The sequence below is a fragment of the Oryctolagus cuniculus genome, chromosome 14 (assembly GCF_964237555.1).
Source record: "Oryctolagus cuniculus chromosome 14, mOryCun1.1, whole genome shotgun sequence".
NCBI lineage: Eukaryota > Metazoa > Chordata > Mammalia > Lagomorpha > Leporidae > Oryctolagus > Oryctolagus cuniculus.
In genome coordinates this window covers 3,248,246-3,265,746 of record NC_091445.1, presented here as the reverse complement: position 1 = coordinate 3,265,746, position 17,501 = coordinate 3,248,246, and the positions used below count along the sequence as shown (strand labels likewise).

Sequence of the window (17,501 nt, the reverse complement as noted above, 5' to 3'; positions counted from 1 at the left end):
CCGCGAGTCACTTCCCCGCGCGGGGACAGCCTCTCGACCGGGGTCCCCCCGCCCACACCCACCCGCCGGTGCCGGCCGGGGAGCCCGCGCCCCGCCCGCGCCCGCGCCGTCGCCAGGAGTGAGTCACTCGCGGCGGGCGCGCCCCCTCCTCCCGCCGCCGCTCGCGGGCCCTCTCCCGTGCGGTGGCCTTTCAGGAGCAGCCGCGCAGGTGGGCACAGGCAGCCCGCCCGCTCCTCCTCCCCTGCGCCGTCCCTAATTTAGCAGGACTTCCGGCCGCGTGACATCATCCCCCGCACCGGGTGACGCGAGCGGCGGCTGACGCGCGTGCGGCGAGAGCGCGCTGACGTTGCTATTTAAAGGTCCTCCTGCGGGGAGGATGGAGGCACAGCGCGAGCACCCGGGGCGGCGCGCGGAGGCGGCGGCCCGGAGCTCGCCGGCCGCCGGCCACTAGCGGCGGGGGCGAGGGAGGACGCACGGCCGGCCCGGCTGGCCCGCGCCCCGCGCGCGCGCTCCTGCGCTCCTGCGCTCCCGCGCTCCGGGTCGGCGGGGCCCGCGGGCGGGGCTCCGCGGCCGCCCCCGCCGCGCTCCAGCCCCGCTGCAGCCCCTCCCCGCCGCGGGCCGGGCCGGGGCCGCCCGCGCCCCGCGCTCGCCCCGCCCGCGCCCCGCCCCTGCCCCGCGCGGCCGCCGACCGGGACGCGGCGCCCTCCCCTCGGCGAGCGGGCGGGCTCGAGGCCGGCGGCGGGCGCTGAGCGAGCGGGCCGCGCTCGCCTCTGCCGGCCCTCCGCGCCCGGGGCGGGGGCAGGGCGCCGGGGCTCTGATTCATTCATTCGCCGCCGCTCGGCCGCGGGCGCAGGGCGGCTGCGGAGCTGGGCGCCCGCCGGGCCCCTTTGTGCTCGGCGGCGGGGGCCGGGAAGGGGCTGAGGGGGTGGGGTCGCCGCCTCCCCCTGCTGCCGCGGGCGCGCGGCGCCCCCAGCCTGCTGCCGGCCTGGACATGGCCCCGCTGCTCGCGCTCGGGAGAGCGACTCGGTCCTGCCCAGCCCTCGCGCCCGCCTCCCCGCCGCCTCCCCGCTCCGCGTCCTCGCAGGGGAGGCATTAGACAGATTCCGATGTGGAGCGCCGTGCACGCCGCGCGCTGCCGGCTGTGCGCTCGGAGCAGGCTGTGCTGTGCGGGTCTTGCCGACGGGAGCGCGGGCCAGCGGCGCCGGTGCGGCTGCTGCTGCTGCTGCTGCTGCTAGGATTTTTTTTTTTTTTTTTTTTTTTTTTTTTTTTTTTTTTGCTGAAGTGCACGTCGGCCAGCTCGCTCGCTCCACCCCCCCGGGGACCTGGTGTGGAGAAATTTGAACCCGCAGCCCCCGCGCCGAGAAGGCCGGCTTCCCGGGCCCTGCCCAGGCGTGCAGGGGCCTGAGCGGAATGGGCGGCGCGGCCGTGTTTCCGAGGACTCCGTGAAGCCGGCTCCGGTCCTCCCCCATGGAGGCTCCCGCCGTGGAGTAGCGCGGCCGCCGTCTCCTCCGCCGAGCGGGTGCACCTGTGTCCGGACGCGCGGGTGTCTCCGAGGGAGCACGGAGTGACCGGTCGGCGGCACCGAGGGACCTCGGGGGCGGCGCGGCCAGGTCGCCGCTCGGAGCAGCCCCTCTGCCCGCCGGCTAACCCCGTCGCCGCGAGCAGGAACTTGCGAGCAAGTTTTCGCTGGGCAAGATGGGGTAAGGATGTGTGTGCACCCGCGTGTCGGTGGGCGGCCGTGCTGCCGGTGCTGGGCTCGCGGCGTCCCGGCGCGTCTGCCGCCTCGCCGAGCTGGCCCTGCCTTCAGCCACGAGCGCGCTCACCTTCCGCGAGCTATTTCTGTCGAGTGACTCCGGAGTCGGAGGGAAGGCGCGCGTCCCGGCGAGTGTGGGCTCCGCGGGCGCGTTCGCGGGGCCGCCGCTGCCCGCTCGGGCTTCGGGCTGGCAGCTGGTTGGGTTTCCGGGCAGAACCGCGCGACCTGGGGGTGTGTGGCGGCGCCTCCCGGAGCCCGGCGCGGCGGACTCCGGCCGGGGGCGCGATCCACGCTCGGTCGTTGCTGCCCCCGCCTTGCCCTCTGTGTTGCCCTTGAATAGCCAAAGCTGAAGTGCGTGGGGTCGATTGATTGGGCATGGACACTTGGGAGTCGCAGGCGCGCGGGGCGGAGATCGGATGTGGACAGGCTCCTGGTGGAAGGAACTTGTACACTTTTTCTCCTTTTTTTTTTTTTTTTTTTCTGTGTCGCTCAGACCTGCTGTTTGTGTTAAGTGTCATTCCTTCTCCTGCCTTCTCACCCAAAGCCAGTCCAGAGTGCATTTTCCTAACCTTGGATTCGCTCTCAACACTGTCGCTGCTTAAAATCCTAGCGACCTCCTCATGCAGGCTGGAAACCCGTATAACCCTGGAGTAATGAGCTACTCCTGCCCGTGATAGATCGCCCGTGCTTTCGGTCTAAGGGGGACTTCCAGAATCTTCCTTGTTTTGTGGTTAAACAACTACGCTGGGTGTAGTTGAGGGCAAGATTAGAAGGAGGGGATTCTGATTGTGTTCTGAGGTCCAGGGCTGTCGCCACGCTTTCTGAAACTCCCAGACCAAAGTTCTTGGATAGGGTCTTTCTGTTGCAATTACGCTTGAAGCTCGTGGACTTGGACAGTTCAGAATACACGAGGTAGGAGTCCGTTCTGAGGAACTGAATGTTTGAAACATTAAATGGTTAGTGTTCTGAACTTGCCTGGTGTGGGGCAGCGCTAAGAGTAATTAAGTCAGCAGTCCTGTTTCTGGTGCTGCTGTTAGTAGCTTAGTGCTGGGAAGCAGGTTAGCCTCCCTGACTCGTGGTTTCTGTGGCATGAAGGAGTTCCATGAGGTGGCCTTTTAAAAAGGCTCCAACCCGTGAAAATGAATTTCTTTCTTTCCTCACCCTTCTTCCCGTTTCAATGGTTACCGGCTGGTTTCTTGAAGTAGCTGTTTCGGATGGCAGTTGAAGTGCTGACACGGGAGAGTGCTAGCATTGGGAAACTGCTCCAGATGAATACCAGTTTTAAATGAGGGTCTTCGAAATATGGATTCCCTTAAGCATCAGTGGCTCTGTTTAAATGTGTTGGAGAAAAAAAATAGGCAGTTTTTTTTTTTTTTTTTCCCGTGTTGAAGGCTGCGTCCTCTGTAGACGGTGTGGTGGGAACATCATGGAAGAAAACCCGTTTTGCGTAGTCGAGCTCAGCATTGTGCTAAGGGAATGTGGGGTAAAGTTGACATGAGAGCACTGGTGTTTACCCTGTGGAAGCCCTTCAGGTAGGATCAGGCGCGTGTAGACAGGCAACATAATGAAACTTAGACGGGCAGCACGTTTGTTTGCTCTTTCGTGAAGGACTGACTTGAGAAAGGAGAGTGAGTGTGCTGTTAGTTTTGCTGTGACTTGTGTCACGTGAGTTGTTGAGAGGGCCAGGCTGGGAGCAGGCAGCAAAGGCATTTGAGGAAGGCTCCGGGCTTGGCCGGAGCCGGAGCTAATGTTTGTGGAATGAGCCAAGCTGCCCGGACCCTGAGGAAGGCTGTAACGTTTCACCCAGGCCGTCCCAGCTCTTTGGCTCTGACTGGTGCCTACAGGTCAGGGCTGTGGGTGAAGAGTTTCACCTGTTACAGACACATCAGGTTGTTGTAAGTTTATCTTTGCCTTCATTAGGCATATCATTGAACGTCTTGGCGCGAAGTCTAAGCAGAGGAATTATTTTTGACAAAATGGGTGGTTAGTTTAGGCAGAAAAAAAAAAGATGATGGCTCCCGCACTAGTAGTTTCTGCACTGTGTGGAAATGGAAAAGAACAGCTGGAACTGACAGTTGGCAGAGTCTGTCAAAGTATCTTCAGTGTTGCCCGAACTGTTTTAATTGCAGTGGAGGCAGCTGAAGTTCGAGCTTGCAAAATAGGTGTCTGAAGGCCCCTAAGAAGGATGGCGTTCAGGTGTGCGAGGTGGTGTCCACGGGAGGTGTCAGAGCGTCGCGGAGCAGCCGGGTAGATCGGACCTCCCCACCCCCACGTAGTATCTCAGAATGAGAGCCGTGAGTCAGGAGCTATTTCCGAACGATTAGAACAGGCAGCGGAAGTCAGGTAACTTCAGGCAGCTATTCCGTGCTGCTTTTTGTTTTTATTTAGCTCCTGTTGGCAGTGTAGTGCCACCAGCAAGGGAATAGAGAATCCCCCCACCCCCGCCCCATTAAGAGCTGGTTATGTGTAAAATGGGTTCTGCCTGCTAATGCAGTCTGGTAATGTGAGTTCTGATTTGACTCGCCTGCCTGTGGGAACCTCGGATCCCTCTTTCCCTGAATCACTTTGTGAAGCAGGTAGCGGGGACTGCTACCTTGCCAGCTGAACTGAGTCCCTTCTCTGCTGCAAGACAGGAAGCGGGGGTCTGCCCTCTAGGGATTGTAGCACAGAGAGGAGTCGACCCAGGCCTGCGAAATGAGTGGTCTTCGTTGCAAAGGCAGCTGTACACCAAAGCGAAATGCAGTTCCTTAATGCTCTGCTCATTTGGAGGACTTTGAGCACCTGGCATTCTGCGCTCAGTACCGGCTGAATCAAAGACTAGTGCAATGTGCTGCTTCCCTCAAGGAGCTTATGGTTTAGAAACTGGGCGGACAGTCCAGCCCGACGATAGAAAGTGCAGGGAAATGCTGAGATACACCGCAGAGCATCCGAGTCTCAGAGAGTTTGTGGCATGAGCTGCCCAGGGAAGGCGAGGCTTCGTGGAGGGGGCAATGTGGACTTTGTAGACTACTAGGAGGGCATTCAAGGCAGAGGAACAATATGATTGACACCTGCAAGATGAGCTGTGAAGGCGTTTGGAGTGAGGCGCTTCCTGTGCTTGGGCTTCACTGGGTGTAGCAAGACCCAGGTCTGAGAGCCTTGCTCACCAAATGAAAGACTTGTGGTTGCATTTCAAGCTTTCTGGGTAGGGTACACATTGTTACATTGTGACTTTGTCCATGTCTGCTCATACATAGTGATAAAATGTCAAAATAATACCCTTCTTTGTGTGATACGCTCTTGTAGTTTCCAGTCTATTCTGTTTCACTCTATTTTTAAGCAAGAATGATGTGAGAAGCCACTGAATTTATTTAAGAATCCATGGCAGCAGCTGGTAATTTGAAAAACACTGGCTGTGGGACCCACTAATGGGTTTTAGGCAGATAGCATGAAGGATGAGGCACGTAGGGTGAGAAAATAGTGTGTAAAATCGTTTGGAATTTGGTTTTGTGCGTTCTGTCCTGTGGAAACACCAAGGCAGAGCGATGATGCATAGCTGGGTAGAGGAGAGGAAATAGTTGGGCAGGCCCTGGAAGGTTGCATGGTGGACAGGGAAGGCGTGTGACTAAGGGGGTGCAGTGGGCTGAGTGCGTCTTCAGAGCTAGGATTTCCTGTGCAGAGTGACGAATACAGGGAGCAGTCTGGTGACTGAGCAGTGCAGTCGCTCCCTGTCAGAGGGTCGTGAGCTAGTGAACGTGGGAGTCGAGGGATCAGCAAAAACTGTCCTTATTCGTGGTCTGTGGTTTTGAGTGATGGACGTCTCGGGGGAAGGTAGCGTCTCAAAAGGACCGAGCTCCTGGCTGATGTTCAGTCGTTTAGTGGTTAGTGGAAACATTTATTTTTACTTGAGGATTAATCCAGCTAAGTGGTCAGAAGAGTAGGGAAAATGAGTCCCAACTATTTAATATTTTCTGTTCTTTTCTCCTGATGGAATTTTTGAGTGACTATAAAAACATATTAAATAGCTTTGCTGTATCTTGGGACCCAAGGGGATGAAACGTGCCGTTTTTTGCTCGCGTTGCATATCTGCAATGCCTGTGACCTGTGGCTGATGCAGGTTGCGAGATTTCATTCTGCTTGGAGTGAGCACGATATTCCTGAAGATCAAAAACACTTCTCTGTTAATTATTGAAAAATTGAGTGATTTCGAGGCACTGTAAGATTGCGGATTCATTAAGCATCTTCATTTCAAAAGACTCTCCCTAAGAGGACTATCTATACAGTTGTTAGCCCACATAGAGGAACTGAGATAAAATTTCCAATCTTACCACATTGTATTTCAAGAGTAGGTACAGATTTTAAAAGCTAATCATTCAGTCTGACAGAAGAAAAAGAGATGAAACTGATAATGCTGCTTGTTATGAGCGATGTTTTGGAGGGAAGAGGCTGAGGTTATTGTTTTTTTTTTTTTTTTTGACTGAGTTAGAGAGAGAGAAAGGTCTTCCTTCCGTTGGTTCATCCCCCAAATGGTCACTACGGCTGGTGCGCTGCGCCGATCCGAAGCCAGGAGCCAGGTGCTTCCTCCTGGTCTCCCATGGGGTGCAGGGCCCAAACACTTGAGCCATCCTGCACTGCACTCCCGGGCCACAGCAGAGAGCTGGACTGGAAGAGGAGCAACCGGGACAGAATCTAGCGCCACAGGCGGAGGATTAGTCTAGTGAGCTGCGTCGCCAGCCATGAGGTTATTGTTATATCAAAATTATCTTTTTGTGCTTTGCCTTTATCCTTCATTTGCATTTTCTTTTTTTCCCTGAAAGATTTGTTTACTTATTTGAAAGCCAGAGTTAGAGACTTAGAGGCAGAGACAAATGGCTGCAATAGCCAGGATTGGGCCAGGGCAAAGCCGGGAGCTTCATCCAGGTGTCCCATGTGAATGACAAGGGCCCAAACACTCGGGCCATCTTTTGCCACCTTTCCCAGGCCATTAGGGAGCCGGACAGGAAGTGGAGCAGCCAGGACACAAACCGGCACCCATGTGGAATGACAGGAAGTGGAGCAGCCAGGACACAAACCGGCACCCATGTGGAATGACAGGAAGTGGAGCAGCCAGGACACAAACCGGCACCCATGTGGAATGCCTGTGCCAGCCTGGCAGCTTTACCTGCTACGTCACAAGGCCAGCCTGTGCCTTTTCTTTTTTGCAAGATGACTTACTTGAAAGGCAGAGTTAGAGAAAGACAAAGAGAGTCTTCCATCTGCTGGTTCACTCCCCAGATGGCTGCAACAGCCATAGCTGGGCTCGTTGAAGCAAGCGGCCAGGAGCTTTTGAGTATCCCTCATGAGTGAAGGGGCTCAAGCCCTTGGGTCGTCTGTCACTGCTTTCCCAGGCTGTTAGCAGGCAGCTGGATTGGAAGTAGAGCAGCTGGTGCCCATATGGGATGTCAGCATCACCGTGAGGGTCTCACCCACTACGTCACAATGCTGGCCCCTTCTAGCTTGTTTTTAAAAATTTTTTTAAAAATAAATTCACTTCTTGGGTAAATGTAATTTAGAATTAATTTTATAGGGATGTCTTTGTTAGTGAGCTTTCAAAGAGAAGCAAACAGTTTGTTCTTCATCATAGTTGTTTTTTTTTTTTTTTTCTGTTACTGGATCATGGAGCCAGTATGGCTCTTGTGTAGCTAATATGATTTTAAATATTTAGAACTAACACTTAGTCAAGAACTGAACTTCATAAAACTTTTTTTTTTCTTTGACAGGCAGAGTGGACAGTGAGAGAGAGAGAGACAGAGAGAAAGGTCTTCCTTTGCCGTTGGTTCACCCTCCAATGGCCGCTGCAGCCGGTGCACTGCACTGATCCGAAGGCAGGAGCCAGGTGCTTCTCCTGGTCTCCCATGGGGTGCAGGGCCCAAGCACTTGGGCCATCCTCCACTGCACTCCCGGGCCACAGCAGAGAGCTGGCCTGGAAGAGGGGCAACCGGGACTAGAACCTGGTGTGCCGGCGCCACAGGCGGAGGATTAGCCTATTGTGCTGCGGTGCCGGCTATAACTTTTATTTATTTAGGATTTATTTATTTGAAAGGCAGGGATAGGATGGGAGAAACAGAGATATGCTGGTTCACTTCGCAAATGGCCACAACAGCCGGAGCTGGGCCATTCTGAAGCCAGGAGTTTCTTCTGGATTTCTCACGTGGGTGCAAGAGCCCAAGTACTTAGGACGTCTTCCGCTACTTCCCAGATGTATTAGCAGGGAGCGCTCAATGGGAAGTGGAGCAGCTGGGACCCGAACCGGCACCTATATTGGATGCCAGCTTCGCAGGCAGCGGCTTTATCTGCTAAGCCACAGTGCCAGTCCCAATTTTCTTTCCTTTTTAAAGGTAGGCTACAAAAGGAGGGTAGGAAGTAACTGTTTGCTTTCTTGTATTGGAAAATAAAATTGCTTATACACAAAATATAAGCCATCTAATGAATATCTTGTCTTCCTTGTGCAGTTTACATCTCCTTGAGCTTTGAGAGATGACCTCCATTGCTTCGACACCTGATGGCAGGCTTGGAAAGAGAAAAGCAGCACTGCCCTGTGCATGTCGTGGGTTAATGTCGTTTCATAAAACATTAAGTGATTTCACATGGTCTTTGGAAAGTATTGGCACGAAGTCTTCAAGGCAGAGTGGTTATAAGAGTTAAGTGCTTTCTGCCTGTGGTGCCGGCACCCCAGGTTCTAGTCCCGGTCGGGGCGCCGGATTCTGTCCCGGTTGCTCCTCTTCCAGTCCAGCTCTCTGCTGTGGCCAGGGAGTGCAGTGGAGGATGGCCCAGGTGCTTGGGCCCTGCACCCCATGGGAGACCAGGATAAGTACCTGGATCCTGGCTTGGGATTGGTGCAGCACCGGCCGTAGCAGCCATTTCGGGGGTGAACCAATGGAAGGAAGACCTTTCTGTCTCTCTCTCTCTCTCACTGTCTAACTCTGCCTGCCAAAATAAATAAATAAATAGAGTGCCAAGTACCAAGCAAGAGCCCTGTAGAAATAGCGCACAAATTACTGCCCTGAAGGCACACAGGTACGCTGCTTCATGAAGTCGGGAAAGTCGCGTTGATGGGGTCACTGTCGGGTAGCACTGTCTGGCTGCACTTGCTCACGGGCCTCAGAGTCCAGAGCGCTGCGGAAGGGCACGTCCTTGCCTTTTCCCTTGATAGAGGTGTGTGTTCCTACTGTGTTCTCTCTTCCCGTGGACAGTCTTCCCAGCCCTGTGCTGAGAGGCAGGGCTCTGCATCATCTTTCCATGGGCAGCAGACATTGTCCTTCCTACAGGCCAGCACACAGGTACACCCGTTCCGAGAGCTGGGGGGTGGGATTGGTGTGCAGACAGCCCTGGTTCCTGTGAACTGGGCAGAGTTCAGTGTGCCGGTTACTTTTCTCATGCCTTTTCTGGTTACCAGAGCCTTTCACTTAGACAGTTAAGTGTTCCTTGGTCTTACTTAAGTGGTTATTATCTTACCTCTGTCTTATTTAAAAATTTATAAGAAGTTTAAGAGGATTATTCAGAATGAGAGTTTTTGGTCAGTTGGAATTTTTTGCCCTTTCTACTTTCAATTTCTCCAATTAGGTTTTTAGTAATGGCTTCTAGGAAATTATCTAAAATAGATTTGACTACCAAGATCTCAGAATCCTCACATTACAACTTTCTATTAAAAAAAAAATTCTGGGGACCAGCGCTGTGGTGTAGCCTTTAAAGCCACCACCTGCAATGCTGGCATCCCATAATGGTGCTGGTTCGAGTCCTGGCTGTTGAACTTCCCATCCAGCTTTTTGCTATGGCCTGGGAAAGCAGTAGAAGATGGCTCAAGTCCTTGGGCCCCTGCCCCAACATGGGAGACAAGGAAGAAGCTCCTGGCTTCGGATCAGCCCAACTCTGGCCCTTGTGGCCATTTGGGGAGTCAACCAGTAGATGGAAGACCTCTCTATGTCTCTGCCTCTGCCTCTCTGTAACTCTGCCTTTCAAATAAATAAAAATAAATCTTAAAAAAAAAAAAAAACTTAAAAAAAAATTCTGTCCGTCATGGAAGGTAAGGTAAGGTTGTACCTACCTTTCTAAATTTACCTGGGGATACTTATTTTGCAGCTATTAATAATAGTTGAAGGTGGTTAGCCTATCCTTTACCATTTTCTGCTCTTTGTGCATTATTTCATAGAACAATGCCATTTTCTATCTTACCTTGTTACGAGTCTCTTGACTTTTAACATTAAAATTCATGTGCTTTTTCTTAATCACCCTGCCTGCTCCCAAGATGTTTACAGAATGAGGATTCCACCCACCCTTGTTTACTCAGTAACACCAGGGATCTGTATATAATAAGCTAAATGGGAAGACTCTCAAGTCACTCTTAAACTATCTGGAAAGTCTGTTGATTTAAAAAATTCTAGACCTTGTAGGTTGCCTTCTTACTCAGGTGATAATCTTTGGAATTTTAGTTACCTGTTTTCATTTGGTTTCTTATTAATGTTAGATTCATGTTTATCGCGATGCATATGTTAGTGTGGTGGAAAGAAATTATTTTGCAACATATTCATATATTGAGCAATCAGTATGTGGTTCATGTGTAATTAAATTACAGGCTGTTCATATAGTAGGGAGCTGGCCTAGAGAATTCTCAGAGATGGTGCCTTGGTCCGTTAGAAACTAGGATGTAAACGTGTACAATGTATTTCCTGTGACTTCAGCTTCATAAACATTCTACATTTGTGTTAAAGCTTTGAAGGAGAATCAGTAAAGCACGACCATATCTGGGTGGGAAGTTTTAGAAAAAGTTTTTAAAATTTTTATTTATTTGGATGGTAGAGTGATAGAGTGAGCTGGGGGAGAGACAGAGGTTTTCCATGTGTTGGGTCCCTCCGCAAATGCCCCAAACAACTGGGACTGGGCCAGGCCGAAGCCAGGAACTCCATCTGGGTTTCCCATGTGGTGGCAGGAACTCAGGCAGTTGGACCATCTTCTACTGCCTCCCAAGCACATCTGCAAGAAGCTGGATTAGAAGCAGAGGCTGCACTTAACCTCAGCACCCTGATAGGGGATGCCTGTGTCCTTGGTGGCAGCCCCCTGCTCCACAGTGCCTTTGTGGACATTTAATTTTTTGAGTCTTTCTGAATCTTTTAGTGTGTCTACATTGAGCAGATTAAGGTTCAGAACTTGTTTTAAGCGTGAGGGCATTTGGGCCAGCTTTGTGGTGCAGTGTAGGTTAAGCTGCCACCTGCGCCACCAGCATCCCGTATGAGTGTGACTGTGCCACTTTGAGTCCCAGCTGCTCTGCTTCTGTCGCAGCTCTCTGCTAGTGTGCCTGCGAAAGCAGCAGAAGATGACTCAAGTGTTTGGGCCCCTGCACCCTATGGGAGACCCAGATGGAGTTCCAGGTTCCTGACTTTGCCCTGACCCAGCCCAGGCGATGTGACCATTTAAGGAGTGAACCAGTGGATGGACTATCTCTCTCCCTCTCTGTAACTCTATTTCAAATAAATAATCTTTTTTAAAATTTTATTTTATCAGAGAGGAGGAGAGAGAGAGGTGTCTTCCATCAGTTGGTTCACTCCCCAGATGGCTGCAGAGCTGTCCAGTCCAAAGGCAGGAGACAGGGGCTTCTTCTGGGCCTCCCACGTGGGTACAGGGGCCCAAGGACTTGGGCCACCCTCTACTGCTTTCCCAGGCCATAGTAGAGAGCTGGATCATAAGAGCAGCCAGGACTCGAACCGGTGCCCATATGGCATGCCCGCACTGCAGGTTGCATCTTTATTCGCTACGCCACAGTGCCGGCCCCAATAAATAAATCTTAGAAAAGGCGGGGGTGGCGGCACTGAGGCGAAGTAGGCTAAGCCTCTACCTAAAGTGCTGGCATCCCTTATGGGTACTGGTTCTGGTCTAAGTTGCTCCTCTTCCGATCTCTCTCTGCTATGGCTTGGGAAAGCAGGAGAAGATGGCCCAAGTAGTTGGGCCCCTGCCTCTGCTTGGGAGACCCGAAAGCAGCTCCCGGCTTTGGTTGGCCCAGCTCCAGCCGCTGCAGCCATTTGGGGAGTGATGGAAGACCTCTGTATGTAACTCTACCACTCAGATAAATAAGTAAAAAAGAAAAAAAAAAAAACAGGTATTAAAAGTTAATATTGGGAGGCCGACGCTGTGGCACAGTAGGTTAAAGCTCTGGCCTGAAGCGCCAGTACCCCATATGGGAGCCACTTGTAGTCCTGGCTGCTCCTTTTCCCATCCAGCTCTCTGCTGTGGCCTGGGATAGCAGCGGGGGATGGCCCAGGTCCACGTAGGAGACCAGGAGGGAGCTCCTGGCTCCTGGCTTCGGATCAGCACAGCTCCGGCTGTTGCTGCCATCTGGGGAATGAACCAGTGGATGGAAGACCTCTCTCTCTGTCTCTGCCTCTCTCTCTAACTCTGTCTTTCAAATAAATAAATCTTTTAAAAAAAAGTTAATATTGGGACCAGTGTGTGGCCTAACTGTTGCCTGTGACAACAGCATCCCTATGGGTGCCGGTTCCAGTCCCAGCTGATCCATTTCTGATCCTGTCCCTGCTAATGCGCCTGGGAAAAGCAGAAGCTGACCCAAGTCTTTGGGCCCCTGCACTCATGTGGGAGACCTAGAAAAAGCTTCATCCTGGCCTACCTGTGGCCGTTTGGGGAGTGAACTAGCAGACAGAATACCTGTTTCTGTCTGTCCTTCTAACTGTGCCTTTCAAATAAATAAAATATTTAAAAAAACAGAGATGAGTTAATATCTGGTAGAATGTCAGAGTCAATCATTGTTCATTTTGAATTTTAGTTTCTCTACAATAAATTTATTAAGTTTTGGAACTTCCTTTAACATTTCAAAGTAAGGGCATTAAAAAAAACTTAGGGGGCCGGCGCTGTGGCGGTCTGGGTAAGGCTGCCGCCTGTGGTGCCGGCATCTCATATGGGCGCCGGTTCGAGTCCAGCTGCTCCACTTCCAATCCAGTTTTCTGCTAGGGCCTGGGAAGGCAGTAGAAGATGGCCCAAGCCCTGGGCCCCTGCACCCATGTGGGAGACCTGGAAGAAGCTCCTGGCTCCTGGCTTTGGATCCACACAGCTCCAGCCATTGCAGCCATCTGGGGAGTGAACCAGTGGATGGAGGATCTCTCTCTACCTCTCTTTATCTCTCTGTGTAAGTCGGACTTTCAAGTAAATGAGTAAATTAAAAAAACAAGCTTAGTATGTTTGGTAAGATATCAGAATCAGTTATTGTTCCTGCACATTGATACACATGTATTGATTTTCTTTTTCTTTTCTTTTCTTTTTTTGACAGGCAGAGTGGACAGTGAGAGAGAGAGAGAGACAGAGAGAAAGGTCTTCCTTTGCCGTTGGTTCACCCTCCAATGGCTGCCGCGGCTGGCGCACCACGCCGATCCGAAGCCAGGAGCCAGGTGCTTCTCCTGGTCTCCCATGGGGTGCAGGGCCCAAGGACTTGGGCCATCCTCCACTGCACTCCGGGGCCACAGCAGAGAGCTGGCCTGGAAGAGGGGCAACCGGGAAAGAATCCGGCGCCCCGACCGGGACTAGAACCTGGTGTGCCGGTGCCGCTAGGTGGAGGATTAGCCTAGTGAGCCGCGGCGCCGGCCTGATTTTCTTTATTAAATTCTATTTCATTCTTTCCAAGATTAGCTAGAGCGATGGTTTCTGTAATATTACATCAATGTAAGGAATATTTCTACTGTGTGTTATAAGAGTATTAGTGCTGATCAACTTATTTTATGGAGAGAGAGCTCAAGGGAAGCTGTGACTTGGGAGAGGTTGTGTGGCTGTGACACAGTGGAGCATGATCTTGAGCCTCCGGCTTATTGGAGGTCTTAGCATTTGTTCAGGGGATCCTGAATGTGTGCTCACACACTAGGGAGGCTTTGGAGAGTGATTTCAGGTCTTCACAAGAATCTAATTTAGTGCAAGCTTAGTATCTTAGTGGTGAGTTCATTAAATGTATAGCGTCTTCTTTCTGATCAGACTGAAAACTGCCTTTTAATTGTAGCATAATTAAATCTGCTAAGTGCCTTATATTTTGAGTACAGTTAAGTACTTGTAAATGATTGGACCTTATCGCATGTCTTTGGTGTAGAATTTCTGAAGTTACTGACTTGTAAATTGCATTAATGAAACTCTGTATACTGACTGCAGTTGTGTTGTCAGGCACATCAGCCTCAGAAGACGTAAGCAGGTGGGATCTGTTCTCTGAAGATCTCAGACCAGAAAAAGTACCCTTGAGACATTGTCTTGACCCATTTTCCTTACGTGGAGACGCCGAGGTGGAAGGGTCAGCTTCTGAATCATTGTGAGGTAGCTGCATCTTACTCGGTTCCCTCGTTCATACGAGAAGACTGGACCACGTTATATCTGGATTTTAAAACTGTTAGACTTCTCTGGAATTAGTTTCCTTGGAGGTCCCAAAGCCTACTGCTGTCATTGGCTTGGCAGATGAGTGAGTGAGAAGTATCTGGTGGGAGAGAGAAGAGGTGGGTGGGGACTGTGGCAAAGTGAGCCGAGCACGTCCTGCTAACGGCCTTGATAGTCTGGGTATTTAGAAAGACATCTGAAGACCGGTCCCTCATTTATTCAGCAAACGTTTGTGGTAGTGACCAGGATAACTAATTGGGAACTAACAGTCAGGAAATGACTTGACCGAAGAAGGAAGACCTGGTGTAATATGACAGTGGTAACAATTAACATTAGATGGGGTGGTTCTCAGTTTTGAAACTGCTGCAGAAACACTAAGGCTTAAAAAGAAAACACCGATTGCTAGGTTTCCTCACCCACACAGTTACTGTCTTTGTGGTTTTTTTTTTTTTTTTCCTTTTTGATAGGCAGAGTAGACAGAGAGAGAAAGAGAGAAAGGTCTTCCTTTGCTGTTGGTTCACCCTCCAATGGCTGCCGCGGCCGGTGCACCGCGCTGATCCAAAGGCAGGAGCCAGGTGCTTCTCCTGGTCTCCCATGGGGTGCAAGGCCCAAGCACTTGGGCCATCCTCCACTGCACTCCCTGGCCACAGCAGAGAGCTGGCCTGGAAGAGGGGCAACCGGGACAGAATCCGGCGCCCTGACCGGGACTAGAACCCGGTGTGCCGGCGCCACAGGCGGAGGATTAGCCTAGTGAGCCGCAGCACCGGCCTGTCTTTGTTTTTTAACCATCTATTTTCCGCCCAGAGTTGTTGATTCAGTGGGTCTCAGAATGATGTCCACAGGTCAATTTTTTAATGTTGTCCTGTGCTGCAGCCGCTGGTCCAGGCACCTTGCTTTGGGAGCCACTGCATTTGGTAAATGAAGCCTCCAAGTGGGAGACAGTCCCAGTGGTTCCTGAAGTTTCTTTCTTTCTTTTAAAAAATATATATTTATTTGAAAGGTGGAGTTACAGAGGCAGAGGTAAAGAGAGAGAAAGAGGTCTTCTATCCACCGGTTCATTCCCCAAGTGGCTGCAACGGTGGGAGCTGGGCCAATCTGAAGGCGGAAGCCAGGAGCTTCCTCCAGATCTCCCACAGGGGTGCAGGGGCCCGAGGACTTGGGCCATCTTCTGCTTTGCCAGGCCATAGCAGAGCGTTGAATCTGAAGTGGAGCAGATGGGCCTCTGGTGATGCCCATATGGGATGCTGGCTCTGCAGGCAGCGGCTTTACCCTCTATGTCACAGTGCCAGCCTCCCTGAAGTTTCTTTTGTCTCTCTCTCTCCTTTCAAGCAAAAACCAGCATTTTGAACTGAGGGAAAAGAAAACCTGGTGGAGCCAAATACCTTTTTTTTTTTTTTCTTTTAAGCTAAAAGATGGAGGCCAAGTTGAAACTGGTCTTGGTTTAAACCTGGTTACTTACAGCAGTTCTTAACCAGCCATGCCCATTTCCTATGCAGAGTTCTGCTTTCTGGCATTTCTGAAGTTTTTTTTTTTTTTTTTTTTTTTTTAATTAATTTATTTGAAAGAGTTAGAGACAGACATATCTTCATCTGCTGGTTCACTCCTCAAATGGCTCCAATGGCTGGGGCGGGGCCAAATCTAAGCCGGTAGCCAAGAGCCTTTTCCAGTCTTTCACATAGATAGCAGGGGCCCAATCACTTGGGCCATCTTCCACTGCTTTCCCAGGCGCATTAGCAGGGAGCTGGGTGGGAAGTGGAGCAGCCGGCACACGTGTGGAATGCCTGCATCCCAGGCGGCTTTGCCCACCGCGTGCCACAACGCTTGCCCCAATGTTTTTAAACTGACGCTGCTTTGAGTTCTGAAGCTTTCTGCCTTGGAAAGAAATATGATTTCCTTTTAAGTCATTTATTTAGCTTTGGTCGGTAAGGTTGTCCTCATGCCATAAATATTAATTTTCTGTTTCTGACAAATGACCAAAATTTTAGTGGCTGAATTACCACCTGCTTATTATCTCATGGTTTCTGTGGTTGGGAGTCTGGGCACCAGTTAGCTGGATCTTCCATTAAGGGTCTCACAAGGCAGCAGTAGGTGGCAACAGGGACGAGGGTATTGTCCATGGAAGGGCATCGTCTTCCCAGTTCTGTGGCTGTTGGCAGAATTCATTTCCTTGTTATACAACTACTGAGGTATCTTCAGGCCAGCCAGAGGAGCCTCTCTCTGGTGTTTTGTCTTTTTTTTGTTTTTGTTTTAATACAGGACTCAATTGAGTAAGGTCCAGCTACTCAGGATAATCTCACTCTTGATTAGCTCAAAAATGAGCTGACTGTGGCCTGATCACTCATGATGTCCCCTCCTAATCAACTGTTCTGTCCCTTCTCAGGCTGATGCAGCGAGTGACCACCTGGGCGTGGTCATCTTGGGGGTTAGTCTGAATTAGACTTCTGTCTGGCACATACCTCTGGGTGTGGTCCAGATGCTCAGAGGTCATTATGTCTGTTCCAGACTTGGAGGCAGAGACAGAGCGAGCGAGCGAGCGTCTTCCCAGGGCTGGGCTAGGCTGAAGCCAGGAGCTTCATCTGGGTCTCCCATGTGAGTGCAGGGGTCCAAGCACTGGGTGTCTTCTCTGGCTTTCTCAGGCACGTTAGCAGCAAGCTGGATCAGAAGCAGAGACCAGGAACCCATTATGGGATGCCAGCATTGCAGGCTACGACCTAAACCTCCACAATGCTGGCCCCTATTGTTTTTAATCATTTGTTCTTTTTTTTTTTTAAGATTTATTCATTTTTTTTTTATTTGAAACTCAGAGTTACACAGAGAGAAGAGAGGCAGAGAGAGAGAGCGAGCGAGCGAGCGAGCTGCTGGTGGAGCCTTTCTCTTAGTGCTCTTGTCCCTGTTAGGCCCCACTCCTGTCCTCAGCTATGGGAAAAGTTGGGTGATTGGCTGTGGGGGCGGGGATTGCCTGTCTCACTGTGCTGTTTACTTATTTTTTTTAATAAATCAATTTTAAAAAATTTATTTATTATTTATTCAAAAGTCAGAGTTACACAGAGAGGAGAGGCAGAGAGAGAGAGAGAGAGGTCTTCAATCCAATGGTTCACTCCCCAGATGGCCACAACGGCTGGAGCTGCGCTGATCTGAAGCCAGGGGCCAGGAGCTTCTTCTGGGTCTTCCACGTGGGTGTAGGGGCCCAAGGACCTGGGCCGTCCTCCACTGCTTTCCCAGGCCATAGCAGGAGGCTGGATCGGAAGAGGAGCAGCTGGGTCTCGAACTGGCCCCATGGGCACCCATATGGATGCCAGTGCTTCAGGCCAAGGCGTTACCCACTGTGCCACAGAGCCTGCACCTAACTCAATGTTTTTAAAGCTTTATTTGAGAGGCA

The 17,501-nt window shown here is 51.4% G+C and overlaps 1 protein-coding gene across 5 annotated transcripts in view; it reads left to right on the top strand.

Annotated features, from left to right (window-relative positions):
- The first annotated feature begins 695 nt into the window (after positions 1 to 695).
- Positions 696 to 17,501, top strand: part of HOMER1 (homer scaffold protein 1) — a 157,501-nt gene continuing 140,695 nt past the window's right edge. For 2 of the 5 annotated variants that reach the window (XR_011381839.1, XM_051854080.2), the window contains exon 1: positions 701 to 1,700. Coding sequence is in view for 4 of the 5 variants with exons in the window: in XM_051854080.2 (XP_051710040.1) it covers positions 1,696 to 1,700 (5 nt within the window). In the remaining variant the exon portion in view is untranslated. Of the gene's footprint in view, positions 1,701 to 17,501 lie in introns of all 5 variants that reach the window. The other 3 variants (XM_051854079.2, XM_051854078.2, XM_017344541.3) reach the window with 3 other exon arrangements.